General features: G+C 50.7%; 4 protein-coding genes across 4 annotated transcripts; all 4 read right to left on the bottom strand.

The window, feature by feature from the left end:
- Nucleotides 1–4,938: 4,938 nt before the first annotated feature.
- Nucleotides 4,939–7,060, bottom strand: SETTUDRAFT_164301 (uncharacterized protein). The gene is made up of 3 exons (XM_008030207.1): nt 6,667–7,060; nt 5,714–6,609; nt 4,939–5,656 (listed from the first exon to the last, which is right to left on the bottom strand). The coding sequence occupies exons 1-3, from the start codon at nt 6,859–6,861 to the stop codon at nt 5,296–5,298; spliced, it is 1,452 nt and encodes a 483-aa protein (XP_008028398.1). The 5' UTR covers nt 6,862–7,060; the 3' UTR covers nt 4,939–5,295.
- Nucleotides 7,061–8,066: 1,006 nt separating this feature from the next.
- SETTUDRAFT_42709 (uncharacterized protein) lies at nt 8,067–9,273 on the bottom strand (the record flags this gene model as incomplete). The annotated part of the gene is made up of 1 exon (XM_008029955.1): nt 8,067–9,273. The coding sequence occupies one exon, from the start codon at nt 9,271–9,273 to the stop codon at nt 8,260–8,262; it is 1,014 nt and encodes a 337-aa protein (XP_008028146.1). The 3' UTR covers nt 8,067–8,259.
- Nucleotides 9,274–9,855: 582 nt separating this feature from the next.
- SETTUDRAFT_164300 (uncharacterized protein) lies at nt 9,856–11,846 on the bottom strand. Its single transcript, XM_008030206.1, has 3 exons — nt 11,411–11,846; nt 10,306–11,349; nt 9,856–10,253 (listed from the first exon to the last, which is right to left on the bottom strand). The coding sequence occupies exons 1-3, from the start codon at nt 11,603–11,605 to the stop codon at nt 10,140–10,142; spliced, it is 1,353 nt and encodes a 450-aa protein (XP_008028397.1). The 5' UTR covers nt 11,606–11,846; the 3' UTR covers nt 9,856–10,139.
- A 226-nt stretch (nt 11,847–12,072) lies between these two features.
- SETTUDRAFT_164299 (uncharacterized protein) lies at nt 12,073–14,563 on the bottom strand. The gene is made up of 4 exons (XM_008030205.1): nt 14,512–14,563; nt 14,395–14,460; nt 12,995–14,344; nt 12,073–12,943 (listed from the first exon to the last, which is right to left on the bottom strand). Exons 1-4 carry the CDS (start codon nt 14,529–14,531, stop codon nt 12,295–12,297), a joined length of 2,085 nt encoding a protein of 694 aa, XP_008028396.1. The 5' UTR covers nt 14,532–14,563; the 3' UTR covers nt 12,073–12,294.
- Nucleotides 14,564–15,212: the final 649 nt, after the last annotated feature.

The raw sequence follows: 15,212 nt of genomic DNA, 5'->3' as shown, positions 1-15,212 counted from the left end.
CAGCTGAAAGTGCTTCTACTAGTCGTATAATATCAAAGAAAGCGCGTGGTGGGGGTAGTCAAGAAAAGGCCCAGCCAGGTCAACGGCACTGTGGAATCTGTGGGAGAGTGGGCCATAACGCCCGTACGTGCCAAAAAGATGTAGAAGAAGATTCTATGTTAGATGCAAGTGAGTCGTACGAAGCATCTATAGCTAGTGTAGAGTAATTCAAGTTTTCATATGTGATGTTCGCGATGCCAAGAAAAAGTGGCACACTCGGTGGGGTGGCACTCTCGGTGGTGGAATACGTTATATATTTTACTAGTAACTTTATATTATAGCCGCAGATAGTAGTTTTAGTAGAGGGCTTAGCAGGCGGTAGTGTAACTCTATTACTACTGTTATAGCCTACTATATAACAACATTTTACTATTTTTATATTCCATAATAATAAAGCTTTTTATTTAAGTGTACTTTACTTATTATAAGATTTTTTATTATTGTAGTAAGCTAATTTTTTTCTTTTTAGGCGCGCGTAGTAGTAAGTTATATAGCCTTAGCCTTCTATTTCTTCTTATAAGTAACTTTTATAATTTCTTACGCCTATTTTACTTTGATGCCTTTTTTTTATACTAAGTAGTAGCTTTTTATATTTCTTTTCTTTTTTTTTCAAAGTTTTTTTTACCTCTTCTTCTTAGTGATATATAGCCTAACGCGCTTAAGCTTCCTATACTACCTAAGGGCCCTATACTACTACTACACTTTAGTACTTTTAGTATTAACTATTAAAGGTTAAGAACTCTATTATGCTTTAGCCTTTATTTTTTAGTAGTAATTTTACTATAAAGTTTATTAATTTTAATATAGAGAAGCTTATTATTAACTTATAAAAAATATAGAGCCTAGTAAAGCTCTTCAGCTATAGCTCTGAACTTATCTAGTACTATAATATTAAATAATCTTAATAGCGTACGCTAGCTATCTCTATTTTCTACCTCTCTACTTTTTAAGTTATTATTTTATTACAATATAGTAGTTTTCAACTATATAAGTAGAACTTTAGGATTATGAGAATAGAGCTTAGTAGCTATAAAACTACTTAAAATACTATTAGTAGTGAAAGTAGATATATACGCTACCTAAAATAAGTAAAAGAAATTAGTTTTTTATATTTAGAGTAATGCTTAGCTATAGCGTATAAACTCTAATAGCTCTTGAGAGTACACTACTAAGAGTAGCTTATATAATACTACGTTAAAAGGCTATAGAGTATAGGTAGCGTAAGGTAGAAATATTAAAAGTATTATTTAATAAGAGTAATAATATTTAATAGATTTAGGTAAGACGTAGCTACTATAGCTATTAAGAGTAAGTATCCAGTAATTATATTGAGCTTTTACCTTTATTTAATAATTAAAAACCTATTTAAGCTAAGCTAAGCTTAAGTTATTATTACTCTATCTAGATAGACTTATAGAGAGAAAAACGTAGTGTTTTCTAAGCTCTAAGTCGCGTACTTAGCTGTTATAAAGTCTAACCTTGCTTTTATAAATAATATAAGGATTTATAGCGCTTCTATTAGTATAAATATATACTAAAACTATTATTTACTCTTTATTACTATCTTAGATAGTAGTAGTAATTATTTTTTAGTCTTAAAGTTATTTAAAAAATACTTATTTTAACCTTATAGTAGACCTAAGTAGGAAGCCTTTCTTATCTATATTATAGATGTTATATAGCGTGATATTATAGTTATTAAGTTTCTTGAAAATAAGATTAAAATATAATTAATAACTATTATAACTATTAGCTTTATAACAATTACAGTCTATCTTAGTAGTATATTTGATAGTAAAGTTAGTAGTATTATAGTCTAAAAAGCGTATAACTTAGCTATCTAAAAGCTTTTATTCTATTATAGACTTAGTAAGTGTAAGCCTATAACTAGAAAGCTTTTATATATACTTTATAAGCTTAGCTTTATATTATATAGTAAGTAATTTTATATTTTCTTTAGTAGCAATATAAGACTAGGTTTATTTATAGTAGTAGCGTATTAACGTTAATAATATAACACTAAACTTTTTTATAGCTACTCTATATAAAAGTTATTCTTTAAGATTTTACGTATTACCTACTATAAGCGCTTTCTTAATTAGAGTTATAGTAGTAGAGTTATTACGCGTTAAAGTAGGTGGGTCTGTTTTAGGAAGGTGTAGATGGTGTTGCATCCGCTGAACAGTTGCACGCACTGACCACCTACAGTACGGTTGGTCGTTTACTTACTTAGCTCGAAATTTTGGGCGGCCCAAGGTTTGGCCGACATGTGGGGCTTTCGCGCGGAGTTTGGGCTGCTTTGGGACGTGCGTGTTGATCGACATGTTCACAGCATAGTGCATTTACTTAGTTTTCTTTTTTTTTATGAGTGATTCTAACGTGCGGACGCAAGCGACTTTTACAATGCAGTAGTGTGTATAACATACTTCCGATATCAACATCTTCATGTCTTCAACTAGACGTAGGAATATATTCGAGCTTCTATCATACAGTATGTGCCAAGTGCAGTACTATTCTTTGATTTTGCTTCTGAACTCGAATCGAAATGCGTACTTGAATCCAACTTCCAATACACGGACAGATTTGAAGTAAGTATAGCAATTCTACTTTGATTCTTCCTCTTGCAGCTATCCTCTTGATTCTACTGACTCGGCAATCTGACGTGATCATCAACTACACACACACATGACTCTCCAACAGGTTCTTTATCGCCCTAGTTCGGTATATACCGACAAGTAGCTTGCATGGAGTTTTAAATTACCGAATTTAGTGCCGCATCATGTACGGGGGGCATCGGGCTGCCGGCTTGATCCCTGTTCCTACGTACGAGGACGTCTCCTGGCCTTTGCAAGATGCATAGGCAGTCTATAAGGGGGTAGGTGAACCGATCAAGGAATAATGGTTGAAAAAGATCAGGGTGTGTAGGAGAAAGTAGAGGAAAAAGTCTCGCGTGCTCTCGCATAAGAGCACATCGCACATGTACACTCTACCTATATGACGATAACGGCCGGTTGCTACACCTACAACGAACAGGCTGGGAACCGGAGCGAAGATAATTCGCGCACAATACTTAGCTGTTGAACTAGTTTGTCCTTCGGCAAGTTCATGCCGAGGCTGATTAAGGAGGTCGTTGGTATAAGTAGCAGTAGTGGTTCTGCCTAGTACATGTACAACAGCCCAGCAGAATCCTTAACCTACACACCCCTTCTTCATACCACTCAACACCATGAAGCTCGCTCTCGTTCTCGCGACCATCGCAGCCGTCTCATCAGCCGCAGCCGTGATTCCCAGCGAGCTACTAGTAGATAAGCGACAGTGTCTTCTAAACGGATGTAAGTCCACCAACCAACCAACCAACCAACTAATTTCTTCCCGCAAGTATTTCCAGCTACTAATAACGAAAAAAAACAGTCTCATGCGATGGCCGCATTAAGGGCGGAAACTGCTGCTCGGGTAACTGTATAGGTAAGCGGAACCAGATTCTACGCCACTACTTAAGTACTAGGTGTTTTGGAGAGACCGGCTAACTGCTGCGGTAGCTGTCGTATGCAGTAACGCAAACACATTTGCTTGTCAACCTAGCGATCAGACAAATTGCGTTCACTAGACATACTCAGGGGGGGGGTGCTACTACGCTTTGGATTGGGGGATGGGCTGAATGCCTGGTTCAGAGAGCTCGATCATGGAAGAGGGGGGGGGGGTTGGGTTCCTAGTAGGCGGTTTGGATTGCGTGTACTTTTCTACTGCGTTGAAATATACAGACTAGCGCTGATAGACTGAGTCATAGCATCTTTATTAGCGTACAATGTCGGTGTGCTTAGCTTTATCCCTAATATAGCTCCTTAAGCCTCGCTCTTTACAGTAATATTCAGTCACGTGTAAGCTTCTGAAATGGTACATAGATTAGTACACTTGACTAAGTAACCGCCGCCGCTAAGCTGCTGCTGCTCCGCCTGACGACAAAGGCGCCGGAGAATGGACTTGGAGCTAGCTAGGTGCGAGGGACCTGTATTGTATCTGACGTCCAAGTCCATCTATCTATATACCTCTTTTCCTTGATTCCCGTCCATTCCCAACCCTTGAATGCCCCCCACCCCCCACGTTCAATAAAAAAAGGGGGGGAAATCCCGGTTCATTTCATCCACGCGCATAACTAGTATAAAGCGTCTTCCTAGCATCATATATGTACAGCGCGTGACACGAGTCATTCATCCGGTCATTCGCATATCGTGCTTTCACCACTACTTCCCAGCCACTACACACATGCATCTCTCCACCCAACCATATATCCTCATCAACAAAAAACATTTACCCAACCCCATCTCCTCCTACTCTCCCTTCGCTCCCCTCTCTCTCTCTCTCTCTCTCCAAAAAGAAAAAGCGCGAGAGAGAAAACCCACAAATGACTCGTCCACCCATGCAACAACAGTGGAGCCAGTGACCATGACACTGACACTGACACTGACTTAGCAGCAAGCAACTAACTAACCAAGTAAATAAATAAGTGGATCTACATAATGTTCTCTGCACGCGCTAGAAAAGAAAAAGAAACAGGGGTCGTTCGTCTTGGGCGGTAGCGGAGAGAAAAAAAAAGCTTGATACGATATGTGTCATGTGCGTGTGGGTTGGGTGCGAAACGACGATCAAACCTAGATGGATCGGATCGGATCGAATATAGTATATGTGGGATAGTATGTATGTATGTATGGTGGTCATGGTAATATAGATACATAACTAACGCGTGTTAGGCCATGTTTAAAGAAAAAGAGAGAAACAAGAAGCTACGCAAACTAAATCTCGATCCCCACCCTCCGCCGCCGCTGGCGACCCCTGATTCAAGCATGTCATAGATACACATGTAATACAGACGAGGTGAAAAGTCGGTTTATAGTAAAGGGCCTGTTTTCCATATATACATACATACATACAGACTGCGTACTGGGTACATACTCTCATCTTACGACCCATACATCGACATCCACACATCCACACATCCCATCCAGGCCTCAGAGCTGTCAATTGGCGCTATTACAATGCATTCATATACCAAGAGAGAAAAAAAAACGACGTCAAAACGGTCTCGGAAAAGAAAAGAGCAGAAACTCCTATTCAGCGCCAACCGCTCTAAAAAAAAGCAAGTCAGGAAAAAAACGAACAGAACAGAACAGAACAGAACAGACACAAAAAGCACTTTTTCTTATGCAGTAAACGCTAAGAGGCCACGATGACGACTATGCCCCCCGGACTTTTTTTCTTCTACTCATGTGGATGTTGCTGCTGCTGCGACGAGACGCCATTTTCCTTTTCTTCGCTTTCACTCTCCCGTGCAACCGCAAAGCTCTTTCTGACGGCCATATCCGCCTTGGTCTTAGTCATGAGGGCATCGCGGATATCCTGCTTGGAGCGGCCCTTCCAGCTATTGTAGTTCTTCTGGCTGAGGGGCCAAATGGGCCTGTTTCCCTCGCGGCGCATGTATTCGGCGGCGACGGGCGGCGGCTGCGAGGTGATGTAGTCAATGTCCATTTCGAGCTCTTCGCAGTAGGCTTCGAGCGGCAGGTCGTTGACGTCGTGGCCAAAGGGGTTTTCGATTTCGCGGCCAATGGCGGAGAGTCCGATGCTGAGAGGGTGGTTAGATTTCGGTCATCAGGTATAGGCGTATCTTAGGGCGACTTACATGATGTAGGCGGCGAAAATACAGCCGGGAATCGTGATCCAGCGGAGGTTATCCCAAAGTTGGAAGGGCAACATCATGACGTAGACCCATGTGATTTGGGAAATGGCAATCGAATAGGCAATGGGGAGAGGAGTTTGCAGAACACGGTCCATACCAGTGAGGACTTCGTTGAGCTGGACAATGCTGGTAATGGCCTGGTTCTGGTACAATCCAACCTTGAGGGTTTCATTGTCGATGATGCTGTGGACGTAGGCGGCGAGGTGGTTGAGGATTTCAAGCGACAAGTTACCAAGGGGCTTCTTGGAGCGCTTGATCCTCTTGCGGGGGTTGGACTCGGCAAATGTAACACCAAGGTATTCTCCAATGGCCTTGATCTTCTTCTTGTCCGAGGGGGGCGGGATATCAACTTCGGCAGCACGGGCAAAAGTGTCGAGGTACTCAACACGTTCGCGGAGATCGGGGTAGTCGATACCGGGCTCGAATCGAAGCCGGTGCTTGACGGAGCAGGCAAATGCATTGAGCAAGTTGATGGCAGAAAGCTTATTCAGCAAATCCTCCTTGCCAAGGTCGCCTTCACGCTCTGCGGCGTGGATCCAGATAGTCCTCGCCAGGTTCTGGCTGATAAACATGAGCTGACTCCAGTACTTGCGACCTTCGGTGTAGCGCTCATAGGCCGTGCTTGTTCGGAAGGAGATGGCCAAACCGACGACAAAACCAAGAACAGTCAAAAGCAGACTGCTGACAACCAGCGGGTAGACGAATTGGGAAATGCAGGTAATGGCAGTGGCCCAGATAGAGACTACAATCAACGGCAGTATCATCTTCGGAAAGACGGAACCGTGCATTCGCATAAAATATGGCCATTTGCTGTGTTTCGACATGTCGCGAGGTCCGACCTAGTCACTTCCGTCAGCATAGCCGCACACGACCGAGTGCTGGAATGCGGCTCTTACAAAGTAATCCTCGGCGTCAAGGCTGCCGGTAGTCTGGCGCCTCGAGGGGACTTGGTACGTGACGGTTCGGTGCCGCCACGACCGTGGTGATATTGGGCCCTCACTGTCGACATTGTGTGTGGTACTCGACGGCGGCCGGATTTCCAGGTTGTCTGGGCGAAGCGTCTTCGCGGTAGAAGTGGTAGACGCCGCCATTTTGTTGGCAAGTTGGACGAGGAGCACGCGAACAACCGCCCAGCAGTTGCGGAGGTACCGGTCAGGAGTGCAACAGGGCAGTGAGACGGGCTAATGCGGGTTCAAGAGCGAGAGACGGAGGGCAAAGGCAAAGCGAGCGGTGGTGACTGGAAGAAAGCCAAGGTGGAAAAAAGTTGGCAAGGAGCGAAGAGACGCCGACGGACGGCCTGTCTGTATGTAAAGAGAGTAGCAGAGCGGAAACCAGACCAGCCGCAGTAGGGATCACCGCGCCGTATTTAAAGATCAAACGGGCGTATAAGTGCGTGGACACAAAATTTCCTCCCAAGCCCATGGCGCCCACGGGGATTCGCTCCCGCACCTTTGGCTGTCGCCCGTCCTGGTCCGACATGCGATCGAGAGCACACGTTGGCATGCAGGGGTCGTTTTGCAGAGCGTGCCCCCTGAGCAGAGGCCCCGCGGTCTGGCCAATTGCCTCTGGATCTGGGTCGAGTTCCGTCGTATGGCTTCAGCATGGGGGCGAATAAGTGCAGGGGCGCGACGCGGAGTTGTGTTTCATGAAACGCATATTCGCCGTGCCAAGCGCGCCACCCACAGCGGAAATGGGTGTTGTCGTTGTATGCAGCCATGGCGCCGCCCTCGATCGAGGGGGACGCTGCCAGTCGCGCGGCTCCGGTGGTCAGGCGGGCGCTGGTGGGAGCCGGTGATGGTGGCGATGATGGCGATGCCCGCCGTGCTGACTGTCGGGCAGGCGACGCATGACTAGCCGTCGTGGTGCGGGCAGTTGTGTTGGATCGCCATGCGTTGTGTGTCAGGAGCGTTGACTCTTGGATGGCTGGTCTAGACAGCCTCGTGCCGAACCGAGGCTAAGCCTGCCCCTGACGCCGTCCACCAATGGCATTCGCCGCACGCCCTTTGACGTGGAGAAAGCCTCGTCAGCGTCCCGGCACAGCACTGGCATGGGCATCCTCTCGCGAGATGCCTTTTCTAGAATCTCATGGCCATGGCGCTCGCCGTCTCGCTCGACCGGCCGCCGCCCGTCTCAGACATACATGGACGTAGCCGAGACACAATACATAAGTCAGTGCAGTACCGGCAGCCTGGCGGCGATGCTCACAGAACCCCTATACATTATATACTATGCACTTACAGCTACATACTATAGACTACTCATCCACGCATGCATCGTTAGCCTTGCCAACTACCCTCGGGCTTATATAAGTATGTACGTACGTCGCGACCAACCAAGGCCAAGGCCAAAAATAAAAAAAACGCGCACAGAAGACGCCTCGGACGCCCAATGTCCGAGCCGTGTCCTCGTCGAGCTATGGCCCGTGAACGACCAAAAAAGGAGCCATACCAAGCCTGGAACTTCCGCCTCCACCCTCTCTCTATGTACCATCACCTCATCTGGTATCTCCTCATTTCAGCGCGCCCCCTCTCCAATTCCACAGACAGTCCTCTGGTGCGGAACGTCTCCCCGTTGACGCATATTCGCACCCGCTTGATCCTCTCCAGCAATGTGCGGTAGAGCCTCGCCTTCAAGTCGCTTCGGTTCCTCCCCGTGGCAGACCAGATCTTGTCCCAAACGTCCACCAGCTCGTTCCGCAGGAGCTCGGCTGCCCTCTGCTCGTTTTGCGACACAATAATGGTATCCTCGGCGCTGCCGTCTCCTTGGGACCTCGCCCAGGCGTCGTGTGTGTGTGCCACAACGTTCAAGATGACTTCGTCGACACTGCTGATTCGATGATGGCTGTGCATCGCGTCCGGACCGTTGTCGAACATGTGCTTGAGCGCAGCACATATGGCCCAGCATGTCATTTCGTTATATGTCGTCTGTGACCCCGCTATGTTTGCTCCAGTTCGCTCCAATGGTCGAATATCCATCCACAGCCGCTCAACGGTCGAGTAGGTCGGGTTGATGCGTGTCCAGAAGAGTTTGTTCACGGCCATGCGCTTCATCTCTTCGAGCCCTATGTCGAAAAGGCTGCCTATCCAGTCCCCAAAGATTTTGCGTGCCCACGTTTCCTCGTCCTTTGCTTGTCGGTGCTCCGGTGGACTCTCTTTGGCCAGCTTGACAAACGGCACGGCAACCACGGTAAAATAATGCGCATCGTCCTTGACAGCGCAGTCCACTCGTGCAGCAAGCCGCCCCGCCTTCTGCCCTCTGCCCATCATCTGCGTCATCTCCTCGTTGATTTGGCGATTGCATGCTAGAAAGCTCGCACACGTGCTCGGCATTTGCTGTGACGCCATAAAGCACCTAAATTCCGGGACAGCCTGGGATTGGCATATGGGATGCCATTTGGACGCTAATTGCGTGTCTCGGACGCTTGGAAGGGGCCCCGCCGGCATGAGCATCTCCATGTATACCATATCGCGTAATTCGCGTGGAAGATGCAGAAACTGCGCCATTGCAATGCAAAAATAGCTTTTCTCTTGGGTGTTTGGGGGATGGGTTCTTTGGCATCGCGGCCGAACCCAAACACCCGTCAACAGTCACCAGCGTGCCCTTGGCGATCTTGCAAAATCCCGGGGATTCCGGGCTAAACTCTATTCCAGAAGGCTACAGCTGCGTCATGCGTCTATGCCCTGGCGCTTCTGGAGTGCCTGAAACAAGTGTCAGGCAGGCACACCCTGTGTCGACGACACATATGAGCGATGCGATGTTCGAGATAAGTTTCAACTGAAAGGAGCGTCTTAGGGCTGAGCAAACGGGACAACGACTCGTGCGAGCTCCGAGCAATACACGCGTACAAAGACGCTTGCGGGCGAATGGCTTGTTGGAGAGCTCTGGGGAGTGAGCAAATACGGGAGGTCCGGCTGTTTTGATAAGCATGCCACAAAGCTTGGCGTGAGTGATCACTACGTGCACTCGGCCCCATCGGTCCAATACACGAAGCACACATGACGGCAAATCCCCCGAGCATGAAACTAGTCCTCTCGCCATGATGAGCTGAGAACCACTGTCCAACACATGCATGCACCATGGTTTTTGCCATCTTCACCAAGCATAATTACACCACTCGGAATGAATATTTTGATTCAATGGCAAGACAACCTTTGCATCCGCACAAGCATGTCCACCTTGTGCCGGCCATGCTAAACCAAGCAGACAAGTATCACGTTAACACCGCCCTCTGAGCAAGAGGCGGTGACAGAGGTGACTGGGTCAGAGAGAGTTATGAAGCGAACCTTTTCCCCGACTAATATAGAAAAAAAAGATATCACGTTAACCTGCCGTGGCAGAGCAGGACAGCGGTGACTTGGAGCTTTTTGACTCAGGACTCCGCCGGAGCAGAAACAGCTTCCGTAGGCTCGTCAGCAGCAGGCGCCTCTGTGCCCAGGGCACGGAAGCCTTCGGTTGTGATGTTGACGGCCCCTGCTTGTACCAACTATCCTACTGTTAGCGTTGTCGTCATCACACACAGACAGTCGGCGACTTACAGCACGGCTTAGGTCATCCACCAAATCCTCCGCATCTTCAATACCAACACACAGGCGGATAATGTCCTCGGGCATGTTCCTCTCCTTCCTTGTCTTCTCGTCAATGCTCGCATGGCTCATGCGGCAGGGCATGCTGATGAGCGAATTCACACATCCAAAGCTCACACTAATGCCCCAGAGCCTCGCACTCTCCACAATGCGTTCACTAATGGTGACATCACCCGTCTCAAACGATAGCACGGCGCCAGCGCCACGTGCCATGCTCCAATGCAAGTCGTACTGCGGGTGCGACTTGAGACCGGGGTAGCGGACTTTGAAGCCGTGCGATTCAAGGAAGGTAGCGATGCGCATGGCATTTGCCTGTTGCTTCTCCATACGCACGCCGAGAGTCTTGATACCGCGAAGCAGCAACCACGAGTCAAAGGGCGAGAGTCCACATCCGGAAGCATTGATGGTAAAGAAGAGGCGGTCGCCCAGCGCAGAGTCATTGACGGCGATGACACCAGCCATGAGGTCGTGGTGGCCGGAGAGGTACTTGGTGCCCGACTCGTAGACGATATCGGAGCCGAGGTCGAGCGGGTTCAACAGCATGGGCGACATCATGGTGTTGTCTACTGCAACAATGGCCGTGGGGTTTGCGGCGTGGGCGATGCTGGCGATGGCGGGAATATCGCAGATCTTGATCAAAGGGTTCGTCGGCGTTTCCAGGAGCACCATGGCCGTCTTGTTGTTGACGACTTCGCGCACCTTTTCGGGGTTCGTCGTGTCGACGTGATGTACTATGATGCCGCCGTGTGTCGAGAGATACTTGAGCAGTCTGTTTGTTCCGCCGTACAGGTCGTCGCCAGTGATTACTTCGTCACCGGGTCGCAGGAGACGCGTGATGACGTCCAGCGCGCCCATGCCCGACGACACGACGAGTGCGCGGTTCGCGTTCATGATCTTGGCAAGATGTCTCTCGAGGTGTGTCCGCGTGGGATTGCCCGAGCGTGTGTAGTCATACTCGCCGCCGCCGCTCCCAGACTCCTGCTTGAAGGTGGCAGTCTGCGTGCATTAGTCGCTATGCATACAAGTCATGGCTGTCGCCGTGCAACGCCTGGCTTACCTGGTAGATGGGAACGGAGCTGGCATTGTACTGGTCGCTGCTCTCGGTGTACACCAGCTCCGTCATGAGGGCATACTTCCTGCCATTGCGGGGCGAGCTGGGCGCTGGCGAAGGCGGCAGGTTGTGGCCGTCAATGTCGAGCGGAATGGCAGCCTTGCCGGCAGCGGCGGCCTTCTTGGAGCTCTCTCCAGCCATTGCGAGTGCTGAGCGTCCGCGTTGCGGACTGTGTAAAAGCGGAGTGGCGTGGGGCTCACGGGGCTGGTCACTACGGGTTGAGGCGAGGGCCGAAATGCAAGTGTTGACGAGTAGCTCAGGTTCGGAGCAGCGACAGTTGATGTGATCCGCGCGTGCTGGTATCAGGTGTATGAGTCCAAAGAGCAAAGGCGCCACGCCATATGCCCAAGAGCCGTCTGCAAGGCCCTCTAGTCCCTACTTGTGGGCGAGTCACCTGGAATTGCGCCATCGAGAGCAAATCGGCACTTTTCCCTCCGCTCCGAACATCGCCCGGGCGGTTCCGCATCCGGAGCTGGAGCTACCAGGGGGAGGGGGCATTTACCCCATATTAAGACAACAAGTCCACCAGCTAATGCACATACTATACACACACACGCGCACACAGGTGCACACAAGATAACTGCAAACTGGCCCCGCAACGGCTGGAATGCATTTTGATTACCTAGATGCGCGGGTATACCTACTTGGACCAATTTAAGCCTACATGAACAAGTACAACCATTACAAAGAGAACCCGCCATGCGCCTGAACCTGTTTGCCCAGACGAATGCCAATGCTGAAGATACCACCACAAACGCCGTGGATGCCGTTTCAATCAGACAAAACCCCACTCTGCATGCGGAAGAGACGCCTCCGCCCCGTGCTGCAATTTAGCGTGGCGTAATCGCAGGAAAAGCCTTCCTCACATGGAGGTTCATTTTGAATTCAAAAATGCCTTCTTCCGTCCCGCAATACAGTGTCCGTCCGTCCTGGCTCATGGCCAGTCCTGCTGTGCGCACCCCCAGACGCGGATCATGAGTGGTGCGACTTGTTCTGCGGAGCCCAAGACTAAACTCGTAGGTTTCGGTAATAGGCTGCCCGGCACGAGCGTTCCGCAGACGTTCCCGTGCTTGTGTTAGTTGGCGAATACGGCGGAGCTCGTTGCGCAGTTCAGGCGCAGTAGGGTTGCTGTCAGAAGAAGCCGGGTGTGATGTAGCGTTACGGTTGGCAGCCCGTGTCTGTTCAGCAGCAAGAGCTTCCTCGACCGTGCGCCATGCTTCGTCTGTGGATGCGACGAGTTCGCTCGTCACCCGACGCGCTTGTGCCGGCACTGGGTTCGGTGACCGCGTAATCGCAGAGTCGGTGATGTTGCCAAGTGTTGCTGGTGCGTTGATCGTGCCCTCGTTTATCGACACGATCACAGAAGCCTGTCGTCGAGGCGTTGTACGCTCATGAAACCAGCGGGGCGGATGGTTCTGGCCTGTCCTTTCTGACATGAACTGAGCCATTGCCTCGGCCACTTCGCGAGCAGTGGGTTCTCTGCGTCATGTTAGCTCAAAGCGTTTCCGCAAAGACTAGTTCGCAACGTACGGCACCGTATCGAGTAGCCCAGAAGTAGTATAATTGATGCTTCGGGGCGTTATGTCTTGCTCGCGCAACTCTTCGCGCTGTCTATGGCTTGTGCGAAGTGCGCTGAGCACCTGCCTTTCGCGTGCCGTCAACCCCAGTGGATCGTTGTCCGACTCGACTACACCCAGCCGGCGATGCAGCCGCTGCCGCTCGGGATCAGCCTCAAAGTTGTATTCATTGGCAGCATTCACCGTGGATACATTTCCTTCAGTGTCTAGGGCACGGCGGTATCTCCGGATGAAGTCTGCTTCCCGGCGCAGCTCGTGCATTTCCGGGCTGAGAGTCAGATCAAAGTCAGCGAGCTCGACACTCTCCAGGCCTTCTTCTTTCGGGTCCAACGTGATTGTTTGTTTCACCTTCAGCCCAGCTCGCAAGTCAGCAATGCATACTCTGCCTTGGTCTTCGCTCCAAACAAGAAAGTCCCATGGCGCAGGTGAGAAGTGCATCGTGCGCACCGCGCCAGGACCAGTTCGAGTGTCAGGTCGGGTGGAACTAATCAGCTGCAGGATAGCATCCTCTCCATATTCGACAACCTTGAGCAGCTCAACATCAAACACGGTAATGTAGCCACACTCGGACCCGACTGCGCAAAGACGCCCCGAGGGTGACCATGCTGTAGTAAAATAGCCGTCTGCATGCGAGTTTGCAGGCCGGTGCAAGGCGACGTGCTTCAGCAGCTCCCAGTCTGGCGGAGTCGATTGTATCCATCCCTCGGCGACTTTGCCGCCCTTTTGCGATTTGGTTCGCTCAAAGAAGTAGCCGATAGGGGCGTCGCCCACGGCCACCAACATTTGCCCGTCAGGAGATATCGCAGCATGGTTCATTGCAAAGGGTAGGTCCAGCACGGCGAGCTCCAGATTCTGCGTGAGCGAGTAGACGCGCACCGTCTTGTCGTTGTTGGTGAGGACTGCCACCACTTGGTCCGGGCCATCGCCGTCGGCGGGCAGCTTGTGTATGGATATCGAGTTGACAATGTCGGAGCCAATCTTCTCGAGGCGTATGCGCGACGCAGCGCCCAGGAGTGGCGGCCGGGGGAGACGGTGTTCAAAGTCCAGAGGCAGCGAGGCGTCGACATCAGAGGGGTCCGAGGGCGGGAAACCCGTCACTTTGATGGCGGCAAAGTTGCCATGCTCTTCTCCGCCTACACAGACATAGCCGTGGCCAGATGCGGTGCAGCGCGCCTCCCAGGGCAGCGTGGTTACGTGTGCTTGTGTTCGTGTAGCGGCATTGAGGCAGTAGACGGCCGCGCCGCTCGCGTAGTAGAGAAGGTCGGGCTCAGGGCACGAGATGAAATGGCGGAGTTGATAATGTCTGCAAGGGTCAGTCTCCACCGGGCAGTCAGGTGATTGCACAGCGCTCACGCGATGGGTATCTTGGTAGGATAGTAGGCCTTGTGAGCCAATACAAAAGTGTCTGTGTCTCGACTCCTGTGGCCGTCAGTATCCGGCCAGGCGGGCGCAGCGGGCGTGGAGACGTACAGAAAGTCATCGACTGCCATAGTTTTGCGGTCAGGTGGGAGAGGGGTGCATGTCTTCGTGCGTGGTAGCGTGGTGAGCGGAGCGGAGCGAGCTGGGTGAGGTTCGGCGGTGGAGGCCTTGTACGTCACAGGATGCTGGGGCGACACAGGACTGGGCGAGGAGCGGCCGCGGGAGGGCAGTAGTGGTAGAAGATGGATGTATTCAGGCGAGGTGGTAATGCTAGTAGTGGCGGTAACCTACGGAGGCGCGTGGTGATCAGGGCGAGGGTTCGGTATGAGGGTCGGTAGAATGAGTGGCAGTGGCAGCGTTTCGAGGTGCTCCAGGCGACACGACGGAGCGACCAGCATGTCCCCCACACCCGAGCACATGCGCCAAGCCTTGAGCACTGCGACTGCGACTGCGACTGCGACATGCGTCAGTGTCGCCACGGCCATGGCCAGACAGTCGTGGCGGCAAGGGCCAATTGTGCGTACGTACTTAATTGTGCGTACGTACCTAGTGTGCAGAGGCGTTGGCGCGACAAAACCCGCGGCCCCTCGTCTCTTGCGCCGCGTCGCCGCCCGCTGTGCGTTTCTGTCGCCGAGCACAGACGTTTACGGCGGAGCCACCGCCGCCAGTCCACCACCCAAACGAGCTAGAACCTTCTGTCCGAGAATTTTGTCGCCCGTCAAAGCTTCCATCACTACATCATATATTCCAAC

Source organism: Exserohilum turcica (assembly GCF_000359705.1).
Source record: "Exserohilum turcica Et28A unplaced genomic scaffold SETTUscaffold_4, whole genome shotgun sequence".
In the NCBI taxonomy this organism is placed as follows: Eukaryota; Fungi; Ascomycota; class Dothideomycetes; order Pleosporales; family Pleosporaceae; genus Exserohilum; species Exserohilum turcicum.
The sequence above is the reverse complement of the archived record's forward strand: the minus strand, read 5'-3'. Positions and strand labels throughout refer to the sequence as shown.